Source organism: Schistocerca cancellata, chromosome 8 (assembly GCF_023864275.1).
Source record: "Schistocerca cancellata isolate TAMUIC-IGC-003103 chromosome 8, iqSchCanc2.1, whole genome shotgun sequence".
Classification (NCBI taxonomy): domain Eukaryota; kingdom Metazoa; phylum Arthropoda; class Insecta; order Orthoptera; family Acrididae; genus Schistocerca; species Schistocerca cancellata.
Window position 1 is genome coordinate 575,042,890 of NC_064633.1, and position 21,450 is coordinate 575,064,339.

The 21,450-nt window shown below is 46.5% G+C and overlaps 1 protein-coding gene across 1 annotated transcript in view; it reads left to right on the forward strand.

The window, feature by feature from the left end:
* The first annotated feature begins 503 nt into the window (after positions 1 to 503).
* Positions 504 to 21,450, forward strand: part of LOC126095692 (uncharacterized) — a 120,190-nt gene continuing 99,243 nt past the window's right edge. Inside the window, exon 1 of the mRNA XM_049910445.1 lies at positions 504 to 692. Within this exon, the coding sequence (XP_049766402.1) occupies positions 504 to 692 (189 nt within the window). The remainder of the gene's footprint in view (positions 693 to 21,450) is intronic.

Consider the following 21,450-nt stretch of genomic DNA (forward strand, 5'->3'; position numbering starts at 1 on the left):
ATGGAGGTCCTACACTGCGAGAGGCGTTGTGGGAGGTCTATAACTGAAAAATATATCCTGTTTCAAGCCATTTACAGGAGGTGCACTATTTTAACATATTTTAAGTTATGTGAACTTCACGTGTGTATCCTATACGGACTTATATTTTCATGTATGTACAGCTGTTGTCTCTAAGAATCCTTTTCGTTTCTGTATAGCTTTTCATATATTACAATGTGGTAGGTGTTACTATCGATTAGTAGCTTCGCAGGTGCACCTGAAGATGGGACACAGGACCTTAAACCGGGTTGTGCTTTCGATTTTAAAAATAAATAGTTTTTTACAACTGTAGCGGATTTTACCGTTGAGGAGTCTCACGGTTACCTGCGATTCAAATCTGACGGCATTCTGTAACACGAAAAAGTTCGACCGACGAAGGAATAAACTTTTTCGCGTCAAAAATCGTACTCAGCAGGCAGCTCAGCAACAGAACTAGCGGCAGCAGTGCAGCTATCCACGGCGACATGGCCGCGTGGTATTTCTGTGGGGGCAGCAGCGGCGGCGGGCCAGGGAAGGGCAGCGCAGCGCAGGGCAGACGTGTCGGCTCGGCTCGTGACGGCAGAGTGCGCGCTAATCCCGCGGCGGCTGCATCAGTCAGCCGGCCTTTGTGTTTGAGACGTGAAGCTGGGGGCGCGGCCTGCGCCCTGCGCCCTGTCAGCAGTCGACCCCCCCCCCCCCCCCCCCCCCCGTATTTCACCCTGGGCTCAGCTCGCTACTCGCTGCTGCACCACGGATGGCCACTCCACATACTCCCTCCTCCCACTTATTCCTCAATCTCCAACTTCAACTCCGTTCACTTATCCACTCGCTCTTCCCTATACTTTTGTAACAAACGAAGATAAGCTTTTAATACACTGCTGGCCATTAAAATTGCTACACCAAGAAGAAATGCAGATGATAAACGGGTATTCATTGACAAATAAATTATACTAGAACTGACATCTGTTACATTTTCACGCAATTTGGATGCATATATCCTGAGAAATCAGTACCCAGAACAACCACCTCTGGCCGTAATGACGGCCTCGATACGCCTGGGCATTGAGTCAAACAGAGCTTGGATGGTCTGTACAGGTACAGTTGTCCATGCAGCTTTAACACGATACCACAGTTCATAAAGAGTAGTGACTGGCGTATTGTCACGAGCCAGTTGCTCGGCCAGTCAGTGAGAGAATTGGAGAATGTGCTGGCCAGGGCAGCAGTCGAACATTTTCTGTATCCAGAAACGCCCGTACAGGACCTGCAACATGAGGTCGTGCATTATCCTGCTGAAACGTAGGGTTTCCCAGGGATCGAATGAAGGGTAGAGCCACGGGTCGTAACACATCTGAAATGTAACGTCCACTGTTCAAAGTGCCGTCAGTGCGAACAAGAGGTGACCGAGACGTGTAACCAATGACACCCCATACCATCACGCCGGGTGATACGCCAGTATGGCGATGACGAATACACGCCTCCAATGTGCGTTCACCGCTATGTTGCCAAACACGGATGCGACCATCATGATGCTATAAACAGAACCTGGATTCATCCGAAAAAATGACGTTTCGCGATTCGTGCACCCAGGTTCGTCGTTGAGTACACCATCACAGGCGCTCCTGTCTGTGATGCAGCGTCAAGTGTAACCGCATCCACGGTCTCCGATCTGATAGTCCATGCTGCTGCAAACGTCGTCGAACTGTTCGTGCAGATGGTTGTTGTCTTGCAAACGTCCCCATCCGTTGACTAAGGGATCGAGACGTGGCTGCGCGATCCGTTACAGCCAAGCTGATAAGATGCCTGTCATCTCGACTGGTAGTGATACGAGGCCGATGGGATCCAGCACGGCGTTCAGTATTACCCTCCTGAACCCACCGATACCATATTCTGCTAACGGTCATTGGATCTCTACCAACGCGAGCAGCAATGTCGCGATACGATAAACCGCAATCGCGATAGGCTACAGTCCGATCTTTATCAAAGTCGAAAACGTGATGGTACGCATTTCTCCTCCTTACACGAGGCATCACAACAATGTTTCACCAGGCAACGTCGGTCAACTGCTATTTGTGTATGAGAAATCTGTTGGAAATTTTCCTCATGTCAACACGTTGTAGGTGTTGCCACCGGCGCCAACCTGGTGTGAATGCTCTGAAAAGCTAATCATTTGTATATCACAGCATCTTCTTCCTGTCGGTTAAATTTCGTGTCCGTAGCACGTCGTCTTCGTGGTGTAGCAATTTTAATGGCCAGTAGTGTATTACGTGTGGTGTCTGTTCTAACGGCCATGTCCGATAGAAAAAAAAAACACTGTTTTCGATGCAGCTGCCGTAAATACCAGTATTTCGAAGGCGGTACCGACGTCAGCTGGAATTGGGCACTGAAATAACGCAATGGCGAAAGTTGAAAATTTGTGCCAGGTCCGGGACTCGAAACCAGATTTTCCACTTCATGCAAGCAGTTGTTTTAACAGCTTCAGCCATCCAAGTCTGGAGGATTTCGTCGCGGTTGTCACTAAAGTTAAAATCTTCTAGGTTGTTAGGCCGCGTTATTTTCCTTCTAAAATAACTGACGTTACGACCCGTCCGCTGGAATTTCTTTGGGATGTTACGGTGTCCACTACAGCTAGAGCACTGCTACAGACCAGTGTCGCATTGGTAGGCCATCGTCATCAGCGCAGCGATATTAGCCCATGGCGATGGCCCACCAATGGTAGCCAGAAGAATTTTAACCGATACTCACACTTCTCCAGCACGAACGCGGGAAACTACCCTTTATAAGATGACACTCTGACAGTGTTCTAGAGTAGTGGACACGAAAACATCCTGAAGAAGATCCCAGCAGAGGGGTCGAAATGTCGATTATTTTAAAAGGAAATACGCCAGGCCTAACAACCCAGAAGATTTTAACTTTAGTATCCAAGTATACTTTCTGTTCGACCCAAATCCTCAATTTTCCATCCCACCCAAATTCTTAATTTTTGCCATTGAATTATTTCAGTGCCCAGTTGCGGCTGACGTTGGTACCTCCCTCGAAATATTAGCCTTTAACTTCCCGTCGACGACGTTGCAACATTTTCGTCATTGGGCTCCTCTTTATTTTCTTTAGAAGACTATGGTAATGTTTCTACCCTATGGCAATTAGTAGCGGCTGGTCCCGGTGGAGGTTCGAGTCCTCCCTCGGGCATGGGTGTGTGTTTGTCCTTAGGATAATTTAAGTAGTGTGTAAGCTTAGGGACTGATGACCTTAGCAGTTAAGTCCCATAAGATTTCACACACGTTTTGGTAGTTAGTCACATCGGATGCCTTCGCTAGTTTCAAGAACATCATATGCATCTGGCCATTCTGAGAACGTCGTGTAGTCACTTCATGCAGCGTTAGCCATAAAATGTGTATGAAGCTACAACAGACAAAACAACCAACTGGTTCTTGTAAAAAGAAACTGGAAAGATAAAATTTAGTGCTTAGTCTTTACACATTATTCATACAATAAGAGTTAACCTACTGCTTTTGTTATAAGTTGCTACACATCAATACTAACTGACAACAAGACATTTAAAATAATCAATTAGAACAACGTTAAGAAAATCATTTCCTTTGTGGTCCACTGAAGTATTAAGTATTCTAAAATAGTTACATGGAACGTGTTTGATTGGTAAACATAATTAAACTCAGCTGTGAAAGACGTATCTTAGTTACTGTTATTCTAAAAAAAAAAAAGTTTGTTCATCGATGATGATGCTGTGTTCGGAGAGGACACGGCCCCTGTTCACACAGCTCGAATGGTTCAAATGGCTCTGAGCACTATGGGACTTAAACATCTGAGGTCATCAGTCCCCTAGAACGTAGGGCTACTTAAACCTAACTAACCTAAGGACATCACACACATCCATGCCCGAGGCAGGATTCGAACCTGCGACCGTAGCGGTCGCGCGGTTCCGGACTGAAGCGCCTAGAACCGCTCGGCCACACCGGCCGAAACACACAGCTCTCATTCCCCAGGACTGGCTGATTTTGATAACACGAGGATGAATTTTCAAATCTCCCATGGTCATCAGTGACCAATGAAGCCACTCTTATACGTCCATGAGCGATGATTTCGTTACTATTTTTTGAGTAATTGTGGATTATTTAACAACAACCATTTCGAAAGTATAGGTAGTGTACTAACAACTTGTAGTCGTAATAAGCTATAGTTACGTCAACTTTTATTTTGTTAAAGTCTATAAATAGTGGAGAGAATAGTGCCTCGAGTTCATTTTGTCATTTTGTCAGTTATATCAGCTCATGTTATCGCACGTTGTCTTTGCGTTAGCTCGTATGAGCGCCCGTTGTGAAAATATATAGTGTGGAAGTATTCGTAGCTTTAATTTCAGAAATACCTTCCATCTTATCTGAAAGTAATTATCTTGCTGAGAGGGAAAATTTTTATTATTAAAAAGAAATGATAATTAATTTTTTCAAGTGAATTCAAGGAAGTGAGGTAGGGAACTTCAGTGGCCAAAATTAATTCAGAGCTCAAGCTGTGAGAACTTTATTTTCGATCGCTACATTACGCAGCCCAGAGCAGCGATCGTCAATTGTTGTAATAAAATCGAACGAAAAATTAACGTAGGCATAGAATCTTTGAGTGGCAGCATTAATGAATACTGACCCGCATAAACAACTTTTCAGCAAATGTAACGTAATTACAAGAGAGTGAAACTAATCTAGACGGGACTTCCTTAAAGATTATAGTCTTCATTCACCGATTAATCTGTCAAAGTTAAACAGAGGAAGATACTACGAAATATCCAGTTCTACTATGTACGCTGTTTTACGACAAGTTTCAAAGACATTAATTTGTGGCGTCTTCTCGCAATGAAAATATCAATTACCACGCCCTGAGATCAGAAAGAATACGACATTAACGACGACTAGCCACTATCAACAAGTCAAGTAATATCAAGATCACGAGAGCCGTCACACCGGATCTCAATATTATTGAGCCTGGATGGTCTACTGAGCAGAGAAGGGTCCGTGATCGCTATCTACCTCCAACATCGATACCAGGGATAGCCACTGTTTTACAGGAAGATGATGTAGGATTCCCTTTAATACCATACAGGACCTGAACGACTGAAATCTGTTTGGTGTCCTACACCGTATTAGGCATGGTAATGCGGTGTGCTTTTTGTGTTTCACTATTTTTGTCCAATTCCCGTGGATGTCATTACTCCTAGGTACTTTCTGTTCTCCCGCTGATCTACATCTACATGGATACTCTGCGAATCACATTTAAATACCTGGCAGAGGGTTCATCGAACCACCTTCACAATTCCCTATTATTCCAATCTCGTATAGCGCGCGGAAAGAATGAACACCTATATCTTTTCGTACGAGCTCTGATTTCCCTTATTTTATCGAGGTGATCGTTGCGCCCTATGTAGGTCGGTGTCAACAAAATATTTTCGCATTCGGAGGAGAAAGTTGGTGATTGGAATTTCGTCAGAAGATTCCGTCGCAACGAAAAACACCTTTCTTTTAATGATGTCCAGCCCAAATCCTGTATCATTTCTGTGACACTCTCTCTCATATTTCGCGATAATACAAAACGTGCTGCCTTTAGTTGAACTTTTTCGATGTACTCCGTCAGTCCTACCTGGTAAGGATCCCATACCGCGCAGCAGTATTCTAAAAGAGGACGGACAAGCGTAGTGTAGGCAGTGTCCTTAGTAGATCTGTTACATTTTCTAAGTGTACTGCCAATAAAACGCAGCCTGTGGTTAGCCTTTCCTATAACATTTTCTATGTGTTCTTTCCAGTTTAAGTTGTTCGTAATTGTAATACCTAGGTATTTAGTTGAATTCACGACATTTAGATTAGACTGATTTATCGTGTAATCGAAGTTTAACGAGGTCCTTTTCGCACTCATGTAGATGACCTCACACTTTTCGTTATTTAGGGTCAACTGCCACTTTTCGCCCCATTCAGATTTTTTTTCGAAACCGTTTTGCAGTTTGTTTTCATGTTCTTATGACTTAATTAGTCGATAAACGACAGCGTCATCTACAAAAAACGGCTGCTCAGATTGTCTCCCAAATCGTTTATATAGATGTAGAACAGCAAAAGGCCTTGGGGAACGCCTGAAATCACTTCTGTTTTACTCGATGACTTTCCGTCAATTACTACGAACTGTGACCTCTCTGACAGGAAATCGCAAATCCAGTCACATAACTGAAACGATATTCCATAAGCACGTAATTTTACTACGAGCAGCTTGTGTGGTACAGTGTCATAAGCCTTCCGGAAATCCAGGAATACGGAACGAATCTGAAATCCCTTGCCAAAAGAACTCAGCACTTCATGTGAATAAAGAGCTAGTTGTGTTTCACAGGAACGATTTTTTCTAAACCCATGTTGACTGTGTGTCAATAGACCGTTTCCTTCGAGGTAATTCATAATGTTCGAACACAATATATGTTCTAAAATCTTGCTGCATATCGACGTTAACGATATGGACCTGTAATTTAGTGGTTCAAATGGTTCAAATGGCTCTGAGCACTATGGGACTCAACTGCTGTGGTCATAAGTCCCCTAGAACTTAGAACTACTTAAACCTAACTAACCTAAGGACAGCACACAACACCCAGCCATCACGAGGCAGAGAAAATCCCTGACCCCGCCGGGAATCGAACCCGGGAACCCGGGCGTGGGAAGCGAGAACGCTACCGCACGACCACAAGATGCGGGCTGTAATTTAGTGGATTACTCCTACTACCTATCTTGAATATTGGTGTGAGCTGTGCAACTTTCCAGTCTTTGGGTACAGATCTTTCGTCGAGCGAACGGTTGTATATGATTGTTAAGTATGGAGCTAATGCATCGGCATACTCTGGAAGGAATGTAATTGGCATACAGTCTGGACCAGAAGATATGCTTTTATTAAGGGATTTGAGTTGCTTAACTACTCCGAGGTCATTTACTTCTACGCTACTCATGTTGGATTCGAATTCTGGAATATTTACTTCGTGTTCTTTTGTGAAGGCATTTATATGCTAACATTTGCTTTTTAGGTATGTAGTGCACGTCACGCCAGTGTATTTGTTGCATGCCGCCTTTCTGGAGCTGCAGTGGTTTTAATGGACATCAGTGCACATCACTGTTGGGTCTCTGGTGAACGAGTCACTGACGTGGCGCCCCGTCGCAGCGCCTTTCTCGCCACAGCAGTAGTCGCTGCCACGCACCCTCCTGCGGCAGCCTGCCAGGTTGTGACCCCAGCTGAGCCGAGGCGCTGCGCCTGCGTGTAATTGCTGGCTGCGCGCGCCCAAAGCCGGGCGGCGCCGTGAATGCCACCTGGAGTCGTTACTTGGGGAAAAGAGACCGAGTCGCCGACAGGGTTGCTTAATAGCACTCGTGCTGAACAGCTACGAGCAATTACGGGTTTCTGTGAAAATGCAGGCATTCGCTTTCTTTCCACGCAGTCCTTCCGCTCCTTACGTTCTCCTCCGAAAGAGGTCCCGATTCTCACGCTCGTGCGTCCGTATTTAGTCAGCCCCTACGTACCACTTTGCTCCTTTTGAAAAGCTCCCTGTACTCTTCACTATACACACAAATTGTATGAACACATCCTGCTGAGAGACACCATGTAGGACACACGTATTTACATACTCTTTATAATTTGTGTCTTAATGTACTGCTTACAGCATACAGAATATCAGCACTGAGGAGTTTATTTGTCCTGTACTCTAGGACGAATTCATTTGCGTACACTTTATCTGAAAGGTATGAAGAGAAAAATTAAAAATAAACAATACGAGGGTTGCCAGAAAGTAATACATCGCACTTGTTTTTGTCAGACGAAAACAATGCTTCAATGTGAAACGTTACGTATGTGTTATTTGAAGTCCCCAGAGTGAGCGCGCCAAGTTTTCGTCACTTCTGACAGATAGCGCGGCTGCGGAACAGTTTCAAAATGGCTTATGTAGGTAAAGTACGTTACAAGCCACGTGCCGTCATTGAATTCCTCACTGGATCGAAAGAAACTGTGACGAATATTCACAAACGCTTGTGCAAAGTCTATGTAGCATCGGCTGTCGACAGAAGAACAGTTAGTCGCTGGACACGGAGGGTGAGGTCATCAGAAGGCGGTTCGGCGGAGCTCCACGATTTGCAGCGGTCGGGGTGACCAGCCACGGCTGTCACACCTGACAGCCCTGACCTAGCCCCCTCGGATTTCGATTTATTTGGGCCATAAAGGAAGCCATTCGTGGAAGCCATTTCGAGGACGATGAGGCGTTGATTCATACAGTGAAGCACTGTCTCCGCCACCAGGACAAGGTTTGATACAGACAGGGCGTACACGCCCTTCTTTCTCGTTGGAGGAGGGCCAGAGAACGGGATGAATATTACGTGGAAAAATGGGGTGTCCAGATAAAACACCATTATTTCGTGTGTGTAATTCTCATTATGTTCAATAAAGAATTGTTGGAGAAAAAATGCGGTGCGTTATTTTCTGAACAACCCTCGTATGTTATACAAAGCATTTAAGTTCTGAGTGAACTAACTAACATAAATAAAGATAACAAGGAACAGCTGAACGGGAATAACAGTCAGTTAACACACTCTAAAAATGAAATAAAAAATGAAAAAAAAACCGGTGCACCAAGGAGTTATGAAACTTGGTCACAAATTGATATTCGTATGGGTGTGGAAAGAAAATGCAAAGTTTGAATGTTTAACGTTGCAATGCAGTTTCACGGCGCATCTTGTAAGGACAGTTACGCCGATGAACCAAAATATTGTGACCACCTGTTTAATAGTGTGGTGTTTCATCTTTCAAACACAGTACAACAGTGCGTGGATTCTACAAGTCCCTGAAAGGATTCTAGAAGTAAGCGGCACGAGATGTCTACGCACACGTCAAGCAGTTCCCGCACGAGATGGTGATTTCTGGCACGAAGCTGGCACCTGATATGTATTCTAATAGGTACAGATAAAGCACATTTGCTGGCCAAGGCATCACTGTCAGTTCACTATAATGTCCCTCAAACCAGTGTAGCATGATTCTGACATTGCAACATGGACAGTTATCCCGCTGGAAGGGGTTATAGCCATAGAAGGAGACAGCAAGCAAGAAGCAATGCAGGTGGTCCGCAATTATGTTCACGTAATTCGCTACTGTCACGATGCCTTCGATTACCACCACAGATCCCATGGAAGCCCATCTCACTGTACCCCAGAGCATAATTCTGTTCTTACCAGCCTGTATCTGTGGCGCGGTGCATGTTTCCTGCAGCCATTCGCCTGGAAGTCGGCGTGTGAGGACACAACCATCGACCTGGTGTGATAACAAATGCGATTCATTAGACAGATGACTGAGCTGTGGTAAAAATTGCTGTTTTGAAGAGCGCGCTGCAGCGCGTAGTGTGAAGCAGCCGACCTCCGTTTCTGGCGGTGGCGCCGCTGTGGAAATAGCAGCTTTGGTGTCTCCCTCTGGTAGGAAAGGGAAAAGGTTGCCTGTTCACGTGCATTTAAGGGGCGCTACGAGCTCGCAAGGGTCCCTCATCTCCACTCCATCCAATCCAAAGCCCACAACCGCCTCCGACTCCTCAAACTCCTCTCTGGCTGGACATGGGGGTTGCACCCCTCTACCATCCTCCACACCTACAAATCCTTAATCCGTCCCATCCTCTGTTATGCCAGTCCTGCCTGGATATCTGCCCCCCCCAAAATTCTATAAGTCCCTCCAGATCCTTGAGCGTCATGCACTCCGCCTCACCTTCCATATACGCCTCCCGTCCCCCACGCGGATCCTCTATGATCTCATTCCTTTCCCCCATCTGCTGCTATTCCTCGAACATATCCGCATCCTCTACACCTCCCGCCGCCTTGAACCCCCTCACCCCCTGGTTGCTCCTCTCCTCTCCCATCCCCGTCCCCTGCCACATCTTCACTGTTGTGTCCCCCCTACCCTCCATCTCTACACCCTACATCTCCTTTCACAAGGTGGCTTCCATCAACTCCCCCTCCCAGATGATGCCCTCTCACCCTCCATTTATCCCTCCTATCAACTCTGATCCTCACTCCCCCTCCTTTCCTCTGCCTCACTCCCCCTCCTTTCCTCTGTCCTTTTCCCAGGCTCCCTCTCCCCCTTCCATCTTCTTTCTTCCCCACCTCCCCTCTCTTTGCCCCCTTCTCTCCCCCGAGTCCTTTTACATTTCCCTCCTCTGCCTCCTCTCATTCTCCCTCACGTCTGCCCTTCTCCCCGTTTATTACTCCTCTCCCTGCTTGGTCCCCCCACCCTTTTTCGTTTTTTTCCTTCCTCCCTCCTTGTTCTTCACCCTCCTCCAGGTCCCCCCCCCCCCATCTGCCTTTGGCTCGGGAGTGTCATCTTTGTGCCGCCACTTTCGTGCAGTGTTCTACATTCTACAGTGAGTGTTCCGTGTTGTGTTTTTTTGGGAAGTGTTGCGAACGGCCATCATACTGTCGCTGGGTGTGCCTTTTATCTCTTGCGAACAGAAACCAGACTGTCGCCGTGTTTTTTAATTGTGTGTGTACTATGTTACTTGTCTGATTCCTGTGTCTTTTATTAACGTTGCCAACCCCTTTTGCTTTCTGTTTTAACTTTCCGCATTTTTCCGCCATTTTACACTTGACGTCACCGTTTTATTGCCTGTTTTTCTTGTTTCTTTTCTTCTTCCGTTTTTTAAAATAGAAGTCTGTAGGCTGTAGAGCAGCGTACTAAGCTGCTGCCAGCCCGCCCCCTTCGGGGGGAATTGAAAATCAATAAAGGAAAAAAAAAAACTCGCAAGGGAGTCAGTCTGGGTCAGTCTCTCGTCCCCAGCTTGCTAGTCTGTCTCTCGTCCGCATTTGTTAGGCAGTTAGTGTCTATCTGTCGTCCGTAGTGCTAGTATGTCTTTCGTTCGGATCAACCTTTAAAGCCGGCAAAAAAAGAGAGTCGTTTCACTCCGCCAGTAAGAGAACAAAGCGAGTGGTCGCCCGGTCGGGGCTTAGTTCCTGCAACTGAGTCTGCGGGTTAGGCCGCCAGTCTGCTCACGTTTGCTCAGGCAATGGCCATTGGCGGTTGGATCGATCGGTTGGTCGGTCGCGCACTGAGACACAAGATGACTCGTCCGCCTTGAGCATCAGCGCAAGTGAGGTCGCCACGTGAGTCCAGTGGACCGCGGCGTATAGCGAGGGGTAGTGACTTCGCGGTCGACACGAGAGCAACAGGAGTCAACCCACAACATCGGTCTGGCCGGTGCGAGCTGCGACGCCGTGAGACGGGAGATCGGCGCGCCTTCCTGCGTCCGTTGAAGCGGCTGGCAGCGGACGGTTCGGGGGAGCGATTTGAGGGTGCTGCGTCAGGTCTCGAGAAATCGCAGTTTATTAGAATTTAAGTGATTGGTGATATGTTGTTTGATTTACTCTCGTTAAATTATACTTGTTTTCTTGCTGAGGTCACCAGCCGTTTTGCGTTGGGGTCGTCCCACCATTCTTCTCCGTTTGCCCACCCGCGGGAATTTGGTTGTTTATAAATTGGGTGGTCCGTTTTTCCCTTCTTGAGCAGGGGCGGGTTAGAGCAACCTGCGGTTCGGGTTGTTCGGTAATCTCCCTATCAATCTACCGTACGTTAGTAGCTGCCTCTGACATGTTTGTCGGATTTGGGGTGTTAGGGAATTTATTGCTTGGAGTGTAACGGCCTAATACCTGAAATATATTTTGATCTTTGGAAACTTTGATATTATTGCCTATGATTTTTAGAGGCGGTATCTATGTACAGTAGAGCAACTTAATTATTGTTTGACCAACCTTGTAGAATTTTATATAAGATTGCATTTCATGGGATTTTGTTTAAATGATCGTTTTAGTATATAAAGTTGACACCCTTCCACCGTAAGACTTTTCTTAGAAGTTAAAATCAAGTTGCACCTTCGGTGGCGAAGTCAATATTTTAATTGTTAGTGTTTTGTACCATTACCATCCCTCCTACGGGGGTGCATAATTTGTGTGCTTGTGTAAATTGTTAAAACTCATAGTTTAAAGTAATCTGGTGTGTTGCACATTTGCACCAGTGTAGTCTTTCTGAGGCTGTTGTGAGCGGTCGTAACTACGGCCGTGTCAAAAGGGAGCGGCAAGGTTCTCTGCCCGAAAGCTCATACAGTCAAAACTTGTTTCTTTCTGCCTCTGAATAAATTGTAACTTTGGTATTTAGAGGGTGCTTTCTGATTATAATTTTAAATCTGTTTCTTTTAAAAAATGCTTTTAGGCACTATTAAAGTGAATAAAATTCCCATTTGTTAAAAGGAATTTGGTTATAATTTCATCAGTTACTCCCTGGCAACTACTTCCATGCTTACATAGTGTGATTAAATGTGTTAATGTTCTTGATGAATCGCTAGTAAATGAAATAAATTCTTAAGAATATTCTTTGAAAATAAATCACGGTTCAGTGATATGTTTCTATTGATTCGCGGTGAAAACTCAGTGATGCTGTGCCCACTGCAATCCAAACTGAGATGGCGCTGGGTCAACACAGGAATTCGTAGGGGTCGTGTGATGCGGAGCTCGGTATAAAATAATGGCCTCTGAGCGGTGTGCTCGGAAGCACTTGCGCCTGCACCGGCCTTGCCCCCTGCCGTCAGATCTGCCAGAGGTCACTGCGTATCCTGGATTTCACAGTGGGTGATCCCCCGACCTCTCCATTTTGTGATAAGACGTGACCGTCCAATACGATACGGCCTTGTCGTTATGTCACCGTCCTACACCCACTTGCCCCAAGTGCTCACGACATTAGTACGCCAGCGGGCTAAAAGCTTCGCCGTGACAGACATTCTCGTTTCCATCCAACCAGGTGCTCTTAGTGGAAACCGCATTTGCGGCCGATATCTTTGCTCCAATGACTGCACATCATCTCTCTTCCGCTTGCATTCTTTCCATACTGCTTCACGCGCCCGAAACACCACAAGGAACCGGTCAACCTCACAGTGGGCAGTGGCCATAATGTTATGGCTCATCAGTGTACAACGGGAAATTTCGATACCGGGGCGTAAGGTCTCATCTAATTTCATTCCACGCACTCAAATGGACAGTAGCTATGCCTCGCAGAAAGACGCGTGAACAATATACGCAGATGTCAGCATTTGAGAGAGGACGTGTAGTTCGGCTCAAAGAATTCGGTTGGAGAAATCGACGGTACGCTCGACATTTGAATTTTTCAAATGTGTGTGAAATCTTATGGGACTTAACTGCTAAGGTCATCAGTCCCCAAGCTTACACACTACTTAACCTAAATCATCCTAAGGACAAACACACACACCCACGCCCGAGGGAGGACTCGAACCTCCACCGGGACCAGCCGCACAGTCCATGACTGCAGCGCCTCAGACCGCTCAGCTAATCCCGCGCGGCTCGACATTTGAATAGGACCGACTCCAATATTCGACGATCTCCCAAAACTGGGTGGTCCAACACAGAGTCAAGAGGAAAGTGATTGACCTACAGAGACAACAGAACATAACGACCGAGTAATCTTCAGAGAAGCACGCAAAACCGTGCATTCATCATTGTCATCGCTCCGACGTGCAGTTGGTGTTCCAGTGACCACGAGGACCATTAATAGGTGGCTGACAGGAAGGGAGCTGAGCTCACGGCTCATGACTACCATTGACCTCTGCACACCAACAAACCCGTCTACAGTGGTGTCGGGCACATTTGGACCGGAATCTCACTAGGTGGAGTAGAATTGCCTTGGAAGATGAGTCCCGCACGAGGACGTGTCTAGAGACGCCCGGGACAGCGGAGAGGTACCTGCCCGACTGTCCACCACTAGGCAGCCCATCAACCAGGAGTGCCACTTCTTTCCGTATCAGGACCTTTCGGTTGTCGTCCGTGGCATCCCTGCGGCATAGCGGCATAGCGGACGATATTTTACGCCCCGTTTTGATGCCCTTCATCCCAAGTCATCCTGGGCTTCCATTTCAGCAAGGTAATGCCCTACAGCAACGGCGACACTTTCTACTCTACACCTATATCTATATCTACCTCTGCATCCATACCTGACGGTGTGTGGCGGAGGGTACCTTGAGTACCTCTATCGGTTCTCCCTTCCATTCCAGTCTCGTACTGTTCTTGGAAAGCAAGATTGTCGGTATGCCTCTGTGTGGGCTCTAATCTCTCTGATTTTATCCTCATGGTCTGGTTCAAAAATGGTTCAAATGGCTCTGAGCACTATGCGACTTAACTTCTGAGGTTCAAAGTTCAAATAGCTCTGAGCACTATGCGACTTAACTGCTGAGGTCATCAGTCGCCTAGAACTTAGAACTAATTAAACCTAACTAACCTAAGGACATCACACACATCCATGCCCGAGACAGGATTCGAACCTGCGACCGGAGCGGGCACGCGGTTCCAGACTGAAGCGCCTTTAACCACACGGCCACACCGGCCGGCACTTCTGAGGTCATCAGTCGCCTAGAACTTAGAACTAATTAAACCGAACTAACCTAAGGATATCACACACATCCATGCCCGAGGCAGGATTCGAACCTGCGACGGTAGCGGTCACCCGGCTCCAGACTGTAGCGCCTAGAACCGCACGGCCACTTTGGCCGGCCGTCATGGTCTCTTCGCGAGATATACGTAGGAGCGAGCAATATACTGCTTGACTCCTCGGTGAAGGTATGTTCTCGAAACTTCAACAAAAGCCCGTACCGAGCTGCTGAGCGTCTCTCTTGCAGAGTCTTCCTCTGGAGTCCATCTATCATGTCCGTGACGCTTTCGTGATTAATAAATGATCCTGTAACGAAGCGCGCTGCTCTCCGTTGGATCTTCTCTATATCTTCTATCAACCCTATCTGGTACGGATCCCACACTGGTGAGCAGAATTCAAGCAGTGGTGGAACGAGTGTACTGTAACCTACTTCCTTTGTTTTCGGATTGCATTTCCTTAGGATTCTTCCAACGAATCTCAGTCTGGCATCTTTTACCGACGATTAATGTTATATGGTCATTCCATTTTAAATCACTCCTAATGCCTACTCCTAGATAATTTATGGAATTAACTGCTTCCAGTTGCTGACCTGCTATACTGTAGCTAAATGATAAAGGGTCTTTCTGTCTATGCATTTTCAGCACATTACACTTGTCTACACTGAGATTCAATTGCCATTCCCTGCACCGTGCGTCAACTCGTTGGAGATCCTCCTGCATTTCAGTACAATTTTCCATTGTTACAACCTGTCGATATACCACAGCATCATCCGCAAAAAGCCTCAGTGAACTTCCGATGTCATCCACAAGGTCATTTATGTATATTGTGAATAGCAACGGTCCTACGACACTCCCCTGCGGCACACCTGAAATCACTCTTACTTCGGAAGACTTCTGTCCATTGAGAATGACATGCTGCGTTCTGTTGTCTAGGAACTCTTCAATACAATCACACATTTGGTCTGATAGTCCATATGCTCTTACATTGTTCATTAAACGACTGTGGGGAACTGTATCAAACGCCTTGCGGTAGTCAAGAAACACGGCATCTACATGGGAACCGGTGTCTATGGCCCTCTCAGTTTCGTGGACGAATAGCGCTAGCTGGGTTCAACACGATCATCTTTTTCGAAACCCATGCTGATTCCTGCAGAGTAGATTTCTAGACATAATACGTGTTCCAAAATTCTGCAACTGATCGACATTAGAGATATAGGCCTATAGTTCTGCACGTCTATTCGATGTCCCTTCTTGAAAACGGGGATGACCTGTGCCCTTTTCCAATCTTTTGGAACGCTACGCTCTTCTAGAGACCTACGGTACACCGCTGCAAGAAGGGGGGCAATTTCCTTCGCGTACTTCGAACTGGTACCCCATCAGGTCCAGCGGCCTTTCCTCTTTTGAGCGATTTTAATTGTTTTTCTATCCCTCTGTCGTCTATTTCGATATCTACCATTTTGTCATCTGTGCGACAATCTGGAGAAGGAACTACAGTGCAGTCTTCCTCTGTCAAACAGCTTTGGAAAAAGACATTTAGCATTTCGGCCTTTAGTCTGTCATCCTCTGTTTCAGTACCATTTTGGTCACAGAGTGTCAGGACATTTTGTTTTGATCCACCTATCGCTTTGACATAAGACCAAAATTTCTTAGGATTTTCTGCCAAGTCAGTACATAGAACTTTATTTTCGAATTAATTGAAAGCCTCTCGCATAGCCCTCCTCACACTACATTTCGCTTCGTGTAATTTTTGTTTGTCTGCAGCGCTGTGGCTATGTTTATGTTTGCTGTGAAGTTCCCTCTGCTTCCGTAGCAGTTTTCTAATTCTGTTGTTGTAACACGGTGGCTCTTTTCCATCTCTTACGATCTTGTCTTCGTGCTTGCCAAACCGTACCTTCTCCAACAATTGAGAACGTTTGGAGCATTATGAGACACCGTCCTCGAACCACCACGAGATTTGACGATTTAACGCTTCTTTGTAGATAATTTGGCACGATATCCCTCAAGATGACATGTAAAAACTGTACATCAACATCTACATCTACATTTATACTCCGCAAGTCACCCAACGGTGTGTGGCGGAGGGCACTTTACGTGCCACTGTCATTATCTCCCTTTCCTGTTCCAGTCGCGTATGGTTCGCGGGAAGAACGACTGTCTGAAAGCCTCTGTGCGCGCTCTAATCTCTCTAATTTTACATTCGTGATCTCCTCGGGAGGTATAAGTAGGGGGAAGCAATATATTCGATACCTCATCCAGAAACGCACCCTCTCGAAACCTGGCGAGCAAGCTACACCGCGATGCAGAGCGCCTCTCTTGCAGAGTCTGCCACTTGAGTTTGTTAAACATCTCCGTAACGCTATCACGGTTACCAAATAACCCTGTGACGAAACGCGCCGCTCTTCTTTGGATCTTCTCTATCTCCTCCGTCAACCCGATCTGGTACGGATCCCACACTGATGAGCAATACTCAAGTATAGGTCGAACGAGTGTTATGTAAGCCACCTCCTTTGTTGATGGACTACATTTTCTAAGGACTCTCCCAATGAATCTCAACCTGGTACCCGCCTTACCAACAATTAATTTTATATGATCATTCCACTTCAAATCGTTCCGCACGCATACTCCCAGATATTTTACAGAAGTAACTGCTACCAGTGTTTGTTCCGCTATCATATAATCATACAATAAAGGATCCTTCTTTCTATGTATTCGCAATACATTACATTTGTCTATGTTAAGGGTCAGTTGCCACTCCCTGCACCAAGTGCCTATCCGCTGCAGATCTTCCTGCATTTCGCTACAATTTTCTAATGCTGCAACTTCTCTGTATACTACAGCATCATCCGCGAAAAGCCGCATGGAACTTCCGACACTATCTACTAGGTCATTTATATATATTGTGAAAAGGAATGGTCCCATAACACTCCCCTGTGGCACGCCAGAGGTTACTTTAATGTCTGTAGACGTCTCTCCGTTGATAACAACATGCTGTGTTCTGTTTGCTAAAAACTCTTCAATCCAGCCACACAGCTGGTCTGATATTCCGTAGGCTCTTACTTTGTTTATCAGGCGACAGTGCGGAACTGTATCGAACGCCTTCCGGAAGTCAAGAAAAATAGCATCTACCTGGGAGCCTGTATCTAATATTTTCTGGGTCTCATGAACAAATAAAGCGAGTTGGGTTTCACACGATCGCTGTTTCCGGAATCCATGTTGATTCCTACATAGTAGATTCTGAGTTTCCAAAAACGACATGATACTCGAGCAAAACACATGTTCTAAAATTCTACAACAGATCGACGTCAGAGATATAGGTCTATAGTTTTGCGCATCTGCTCGACGACCCTTCTTGAAGACTGGGACTACCCGTGCTCTTTTCCAATCATTTGGAACCTTCCGTTCCTCTAGAGACTTGCGGTACACGGCTGTTAGAAGGGGGGCAAGTTCTTTCGCGTACTCTGTGTAGAATCGAATTGGTATCCCGTCAGGTCCAGTGGACTTTCCTCTGTTGAGTGATTCCAGTTGCTTTTCTATTCCTTGGACACTTATTTCGATGTCAGCCATTTTTTCGTTGGTGCGAGGATTTAGAGAAGGAACTGCAGTGCGGTCTTCCTCTGCGAAACAGCTTTGGAAAAAGGTGTTTAGTATTTCAGCTTTACGCTTGTCATCCTCTCTTTCAATGCCATCATCATCCCGGAGTATCTGGACATGATGTTTCGAGCCACTTACTGATTTAACGTAAGACCAGAACTTCCTAGGATTTTCTGTCAAGTCGGTACCTAGTATTTTACTTTCGAATTCACTGAACGCTTCACGCATAGCCCTCCTTACGCTAACTTTGACATCGTTTAGCTTCTGTTTGTCTGAGAGGTTTTGGCTGCGTTTAAACTTGGAGTGAAGCTCTCTTTGCTTTCGCAGTAGTTTCCTAACTTTGTTGTTGTACCACGGTGGGTTATTCCCGTCCCTCACAGTTTTGCTCGGCACGTACCTGTCTAAAACGCATTTTACGATTGCCTTGAACTTTTTCCATAAACACTCAACATTGTCAGTGTCGGAACAGAAATTTTCGTTTTGATCTGTTAGGTAGTCTGAAATCTGCCTTCTATTACTCTTGCTAAACAGATAAACCTTCCTCCCTTTTTTTATATTCCTATTAACTTCCATATTCAGGGATGCTGCAACGGCCTTATGATCACTGATTCCCTGTTCTGCACTTACAGAGTCGAAAAGTTCGGGTCTGTTTGTTATCAGTAGGTCCAAGATGTTATCTCCACGAGTCGGTTCTCTGTTTAATTGCTCGAGGTAATTTTCGGATAGTGCACTCAGTATAATGTCACTCGATGCTCTGTCCCTACCACCCGTCCTAAACATCTGAGTGTCCCAGTCTATATCTGGTAAATTGAAATCTCCACCTAAGACCATAACATGCTGAGAAAATTTATGTGAAATGTATTCCAAATTTTCTCTCAGTTGTTCTGCCACTAATGCTGCTGAGTCGGGGGGTCGGTAAAAGGAGCCAATTATTAACCTAGCTCGGTTGTTGCGTGTAACCTCCACCCATAATAATTCACAGGAACTATCCACTTCTACTTCACTACAGGATAAACTACTACTAACAGCGACGAACACTCCACCACCGGTTGCATGCAATCTATCCTTTCTAAACACCGTCTGTGCCTTTGTAAAAATTTCGGCAGTATTTATCTCTGGCTTCAGCCAGCTTTCTGTACCTATAACGATTTCAGCTTCGGTGCTTTCTATCAGCGCGTGAAGTTCCGGTACTTTACCAACGCAGCTTCGACAGTTTACAATTACAATACCGATTGCTGCTTGGTCCCCGCATGTCCTGACTTTGCCCCGCACCCGTTGAGGCTGTTGCCCTTTCTGCACTTGCCCGAGGCCATCTAACCTAAAAAAACCGCCCAGCCCACGCCACACAACCCCTGCTACCCGTGTAGCCGCTTGTTGCGTGTAGTGGACTCCTGACCTATCCAGCGGAACGCGAAACCCCACCACCCTATGGCGCAAGTCGAAGAATCTGCAGCCCACACGGTCGCAGAACCGTCTCAGCCTCTGATTCAGACCCTCCACTCGGCTCCGTACCAAAGGTCCGCAGTCAGTCCTGTCGACGATGCTGCAGATGGTGAGCTCTGCTTTCATCCCGCTAGCAAGACTGGCAGTCTTCACCAAATCAGATAGCCGCCGGAAGCCAGAGAGGATTTCCTCCGATCCATAGCGACACACATCATTGGTGCCGACATGAGCAACCACCTGCAGATGGGTGCACCCTGTACCCTTCATGGCATCCGGAAGGACCCTTCCCACATCTGGAATGACTCCCCCCGGTATGCACACGGAGTGCACTTTGGTTTTCTTCCCCTCCCTTGCTGCCATATCCCTAAGGGGCCCCATTACGCGCCTGACGTTGGAGCTCCCAACTACCAGTAAGCCCACCCTCTGCGACTGCCCGGATCTTGCAGACTGAGGGGCAACCTCTGGAACAGGACAAGCAGCCATGTCAGGCCGAAGATCAGTATCGGCCTGAGACAGAGCCTGAAACCGGTTCGTCAGACAAACTGGAGAGGCCTTCCGTTCAGCCCTCCGGAATGTCTTTCGCCCCCTGCCACACCTTGAGACGACCTCCCACTCTACCACAGGTGAGGGATCAGCCTCAATGCGGGCAGTATCCCGGGCAACCACAGTCGTAGTCCGATCGGGGGATGCGTGGGACGAGCTGGCCGTCCCCGACAAACCCCCATCCGGACCCCCACAGTGATGCCCATTGGCAACAGCCTCAAGCTGTGTGACCGAAGCCAACACTGCCTGAAGCTGGGAGCGAAGGGATGCCAACTCAGCCTGCATCCGAACACAGCAGTTGCAGTCCCTATCCATGCTAAAAACTGTTGTGCAAAGAACGTCTGAACTTATCTACAGAGAGCGCAAACAAAACGACACAAAATTGAAACGGTTATTAAAATACGAGGTTGCTTAGTAAGTGCAGTAATGCTGCCACTTGTGCACTGCTGACACACTGCTCGGCGGCGGAAGGAGACTACGCGATTTAACACTATTCGAGTACTAAAACGCGATGCTACAACTCTCAAATACTATAATACGCCCGAAATTTATGAATTAAACAATGCAAGTACCAAAAAAGACGCAAAGAAATTAAGAATTAAACTATGTAACAAATGAGTGAGCTAGGAGTATACGACTTGCTGCTGCAGCTGCTTATCCAACGGCGGCAGGGAGCACACTCCCTGTGGACTGGCAAGACAGCCAATCCACTAGGAGGAAGCCGAAAGGCACGCGTTTAAGCTCACGCAGGCTGGCGTGAGTTCTGGAACAGGACAAGGAATTTATAATAGCAAAGAACGTACGTAACTACTGGAATACTTAACTTTAATTCATAATTGGTGAACATCGCTCTTGACGGTACATGTTTTACAGCATCAATAGTAACTGGTAATGGCGCCTTGCTAGGTCGTAGCAAATGACGTAGCTGAAGGCTATGCTAACTGTCGTCTCGGCAAATGCGAGCGTAATTTGTCAGTGAATCATCGCTAGCAAAGTCGGCTGTACAACTGGGGCGAGTGCTAGGAAGTCTCTCTAGACCTGCCGTGTGGCGGCGCTCGGTCTGCAATCACTGATAGTGGCGACACGCGGGTCCGACGTATACTAACGGACCGCGGCCGATTTAAAGGCTACCACCTAGCAAGTGTGGTGTCTGGCGGTGACACCACAAAAACTCTTTCAACCAATGCCAAGCCACATAACTGCTTTCATAACTATCAGAGCTGGACCAACGCATTCTCGACTTGCTCAATTTGTGAAGCTCTTTCTCTTGAATAAATCACCCGATTTTTCTGAAATTTAAATCATTTGTTTGTCTGTACATGTACATCACATCCGTGCCATTGGGTTAATTCCTTCGTGGTGCGTCTTTTTTCTTTTTTTTTTT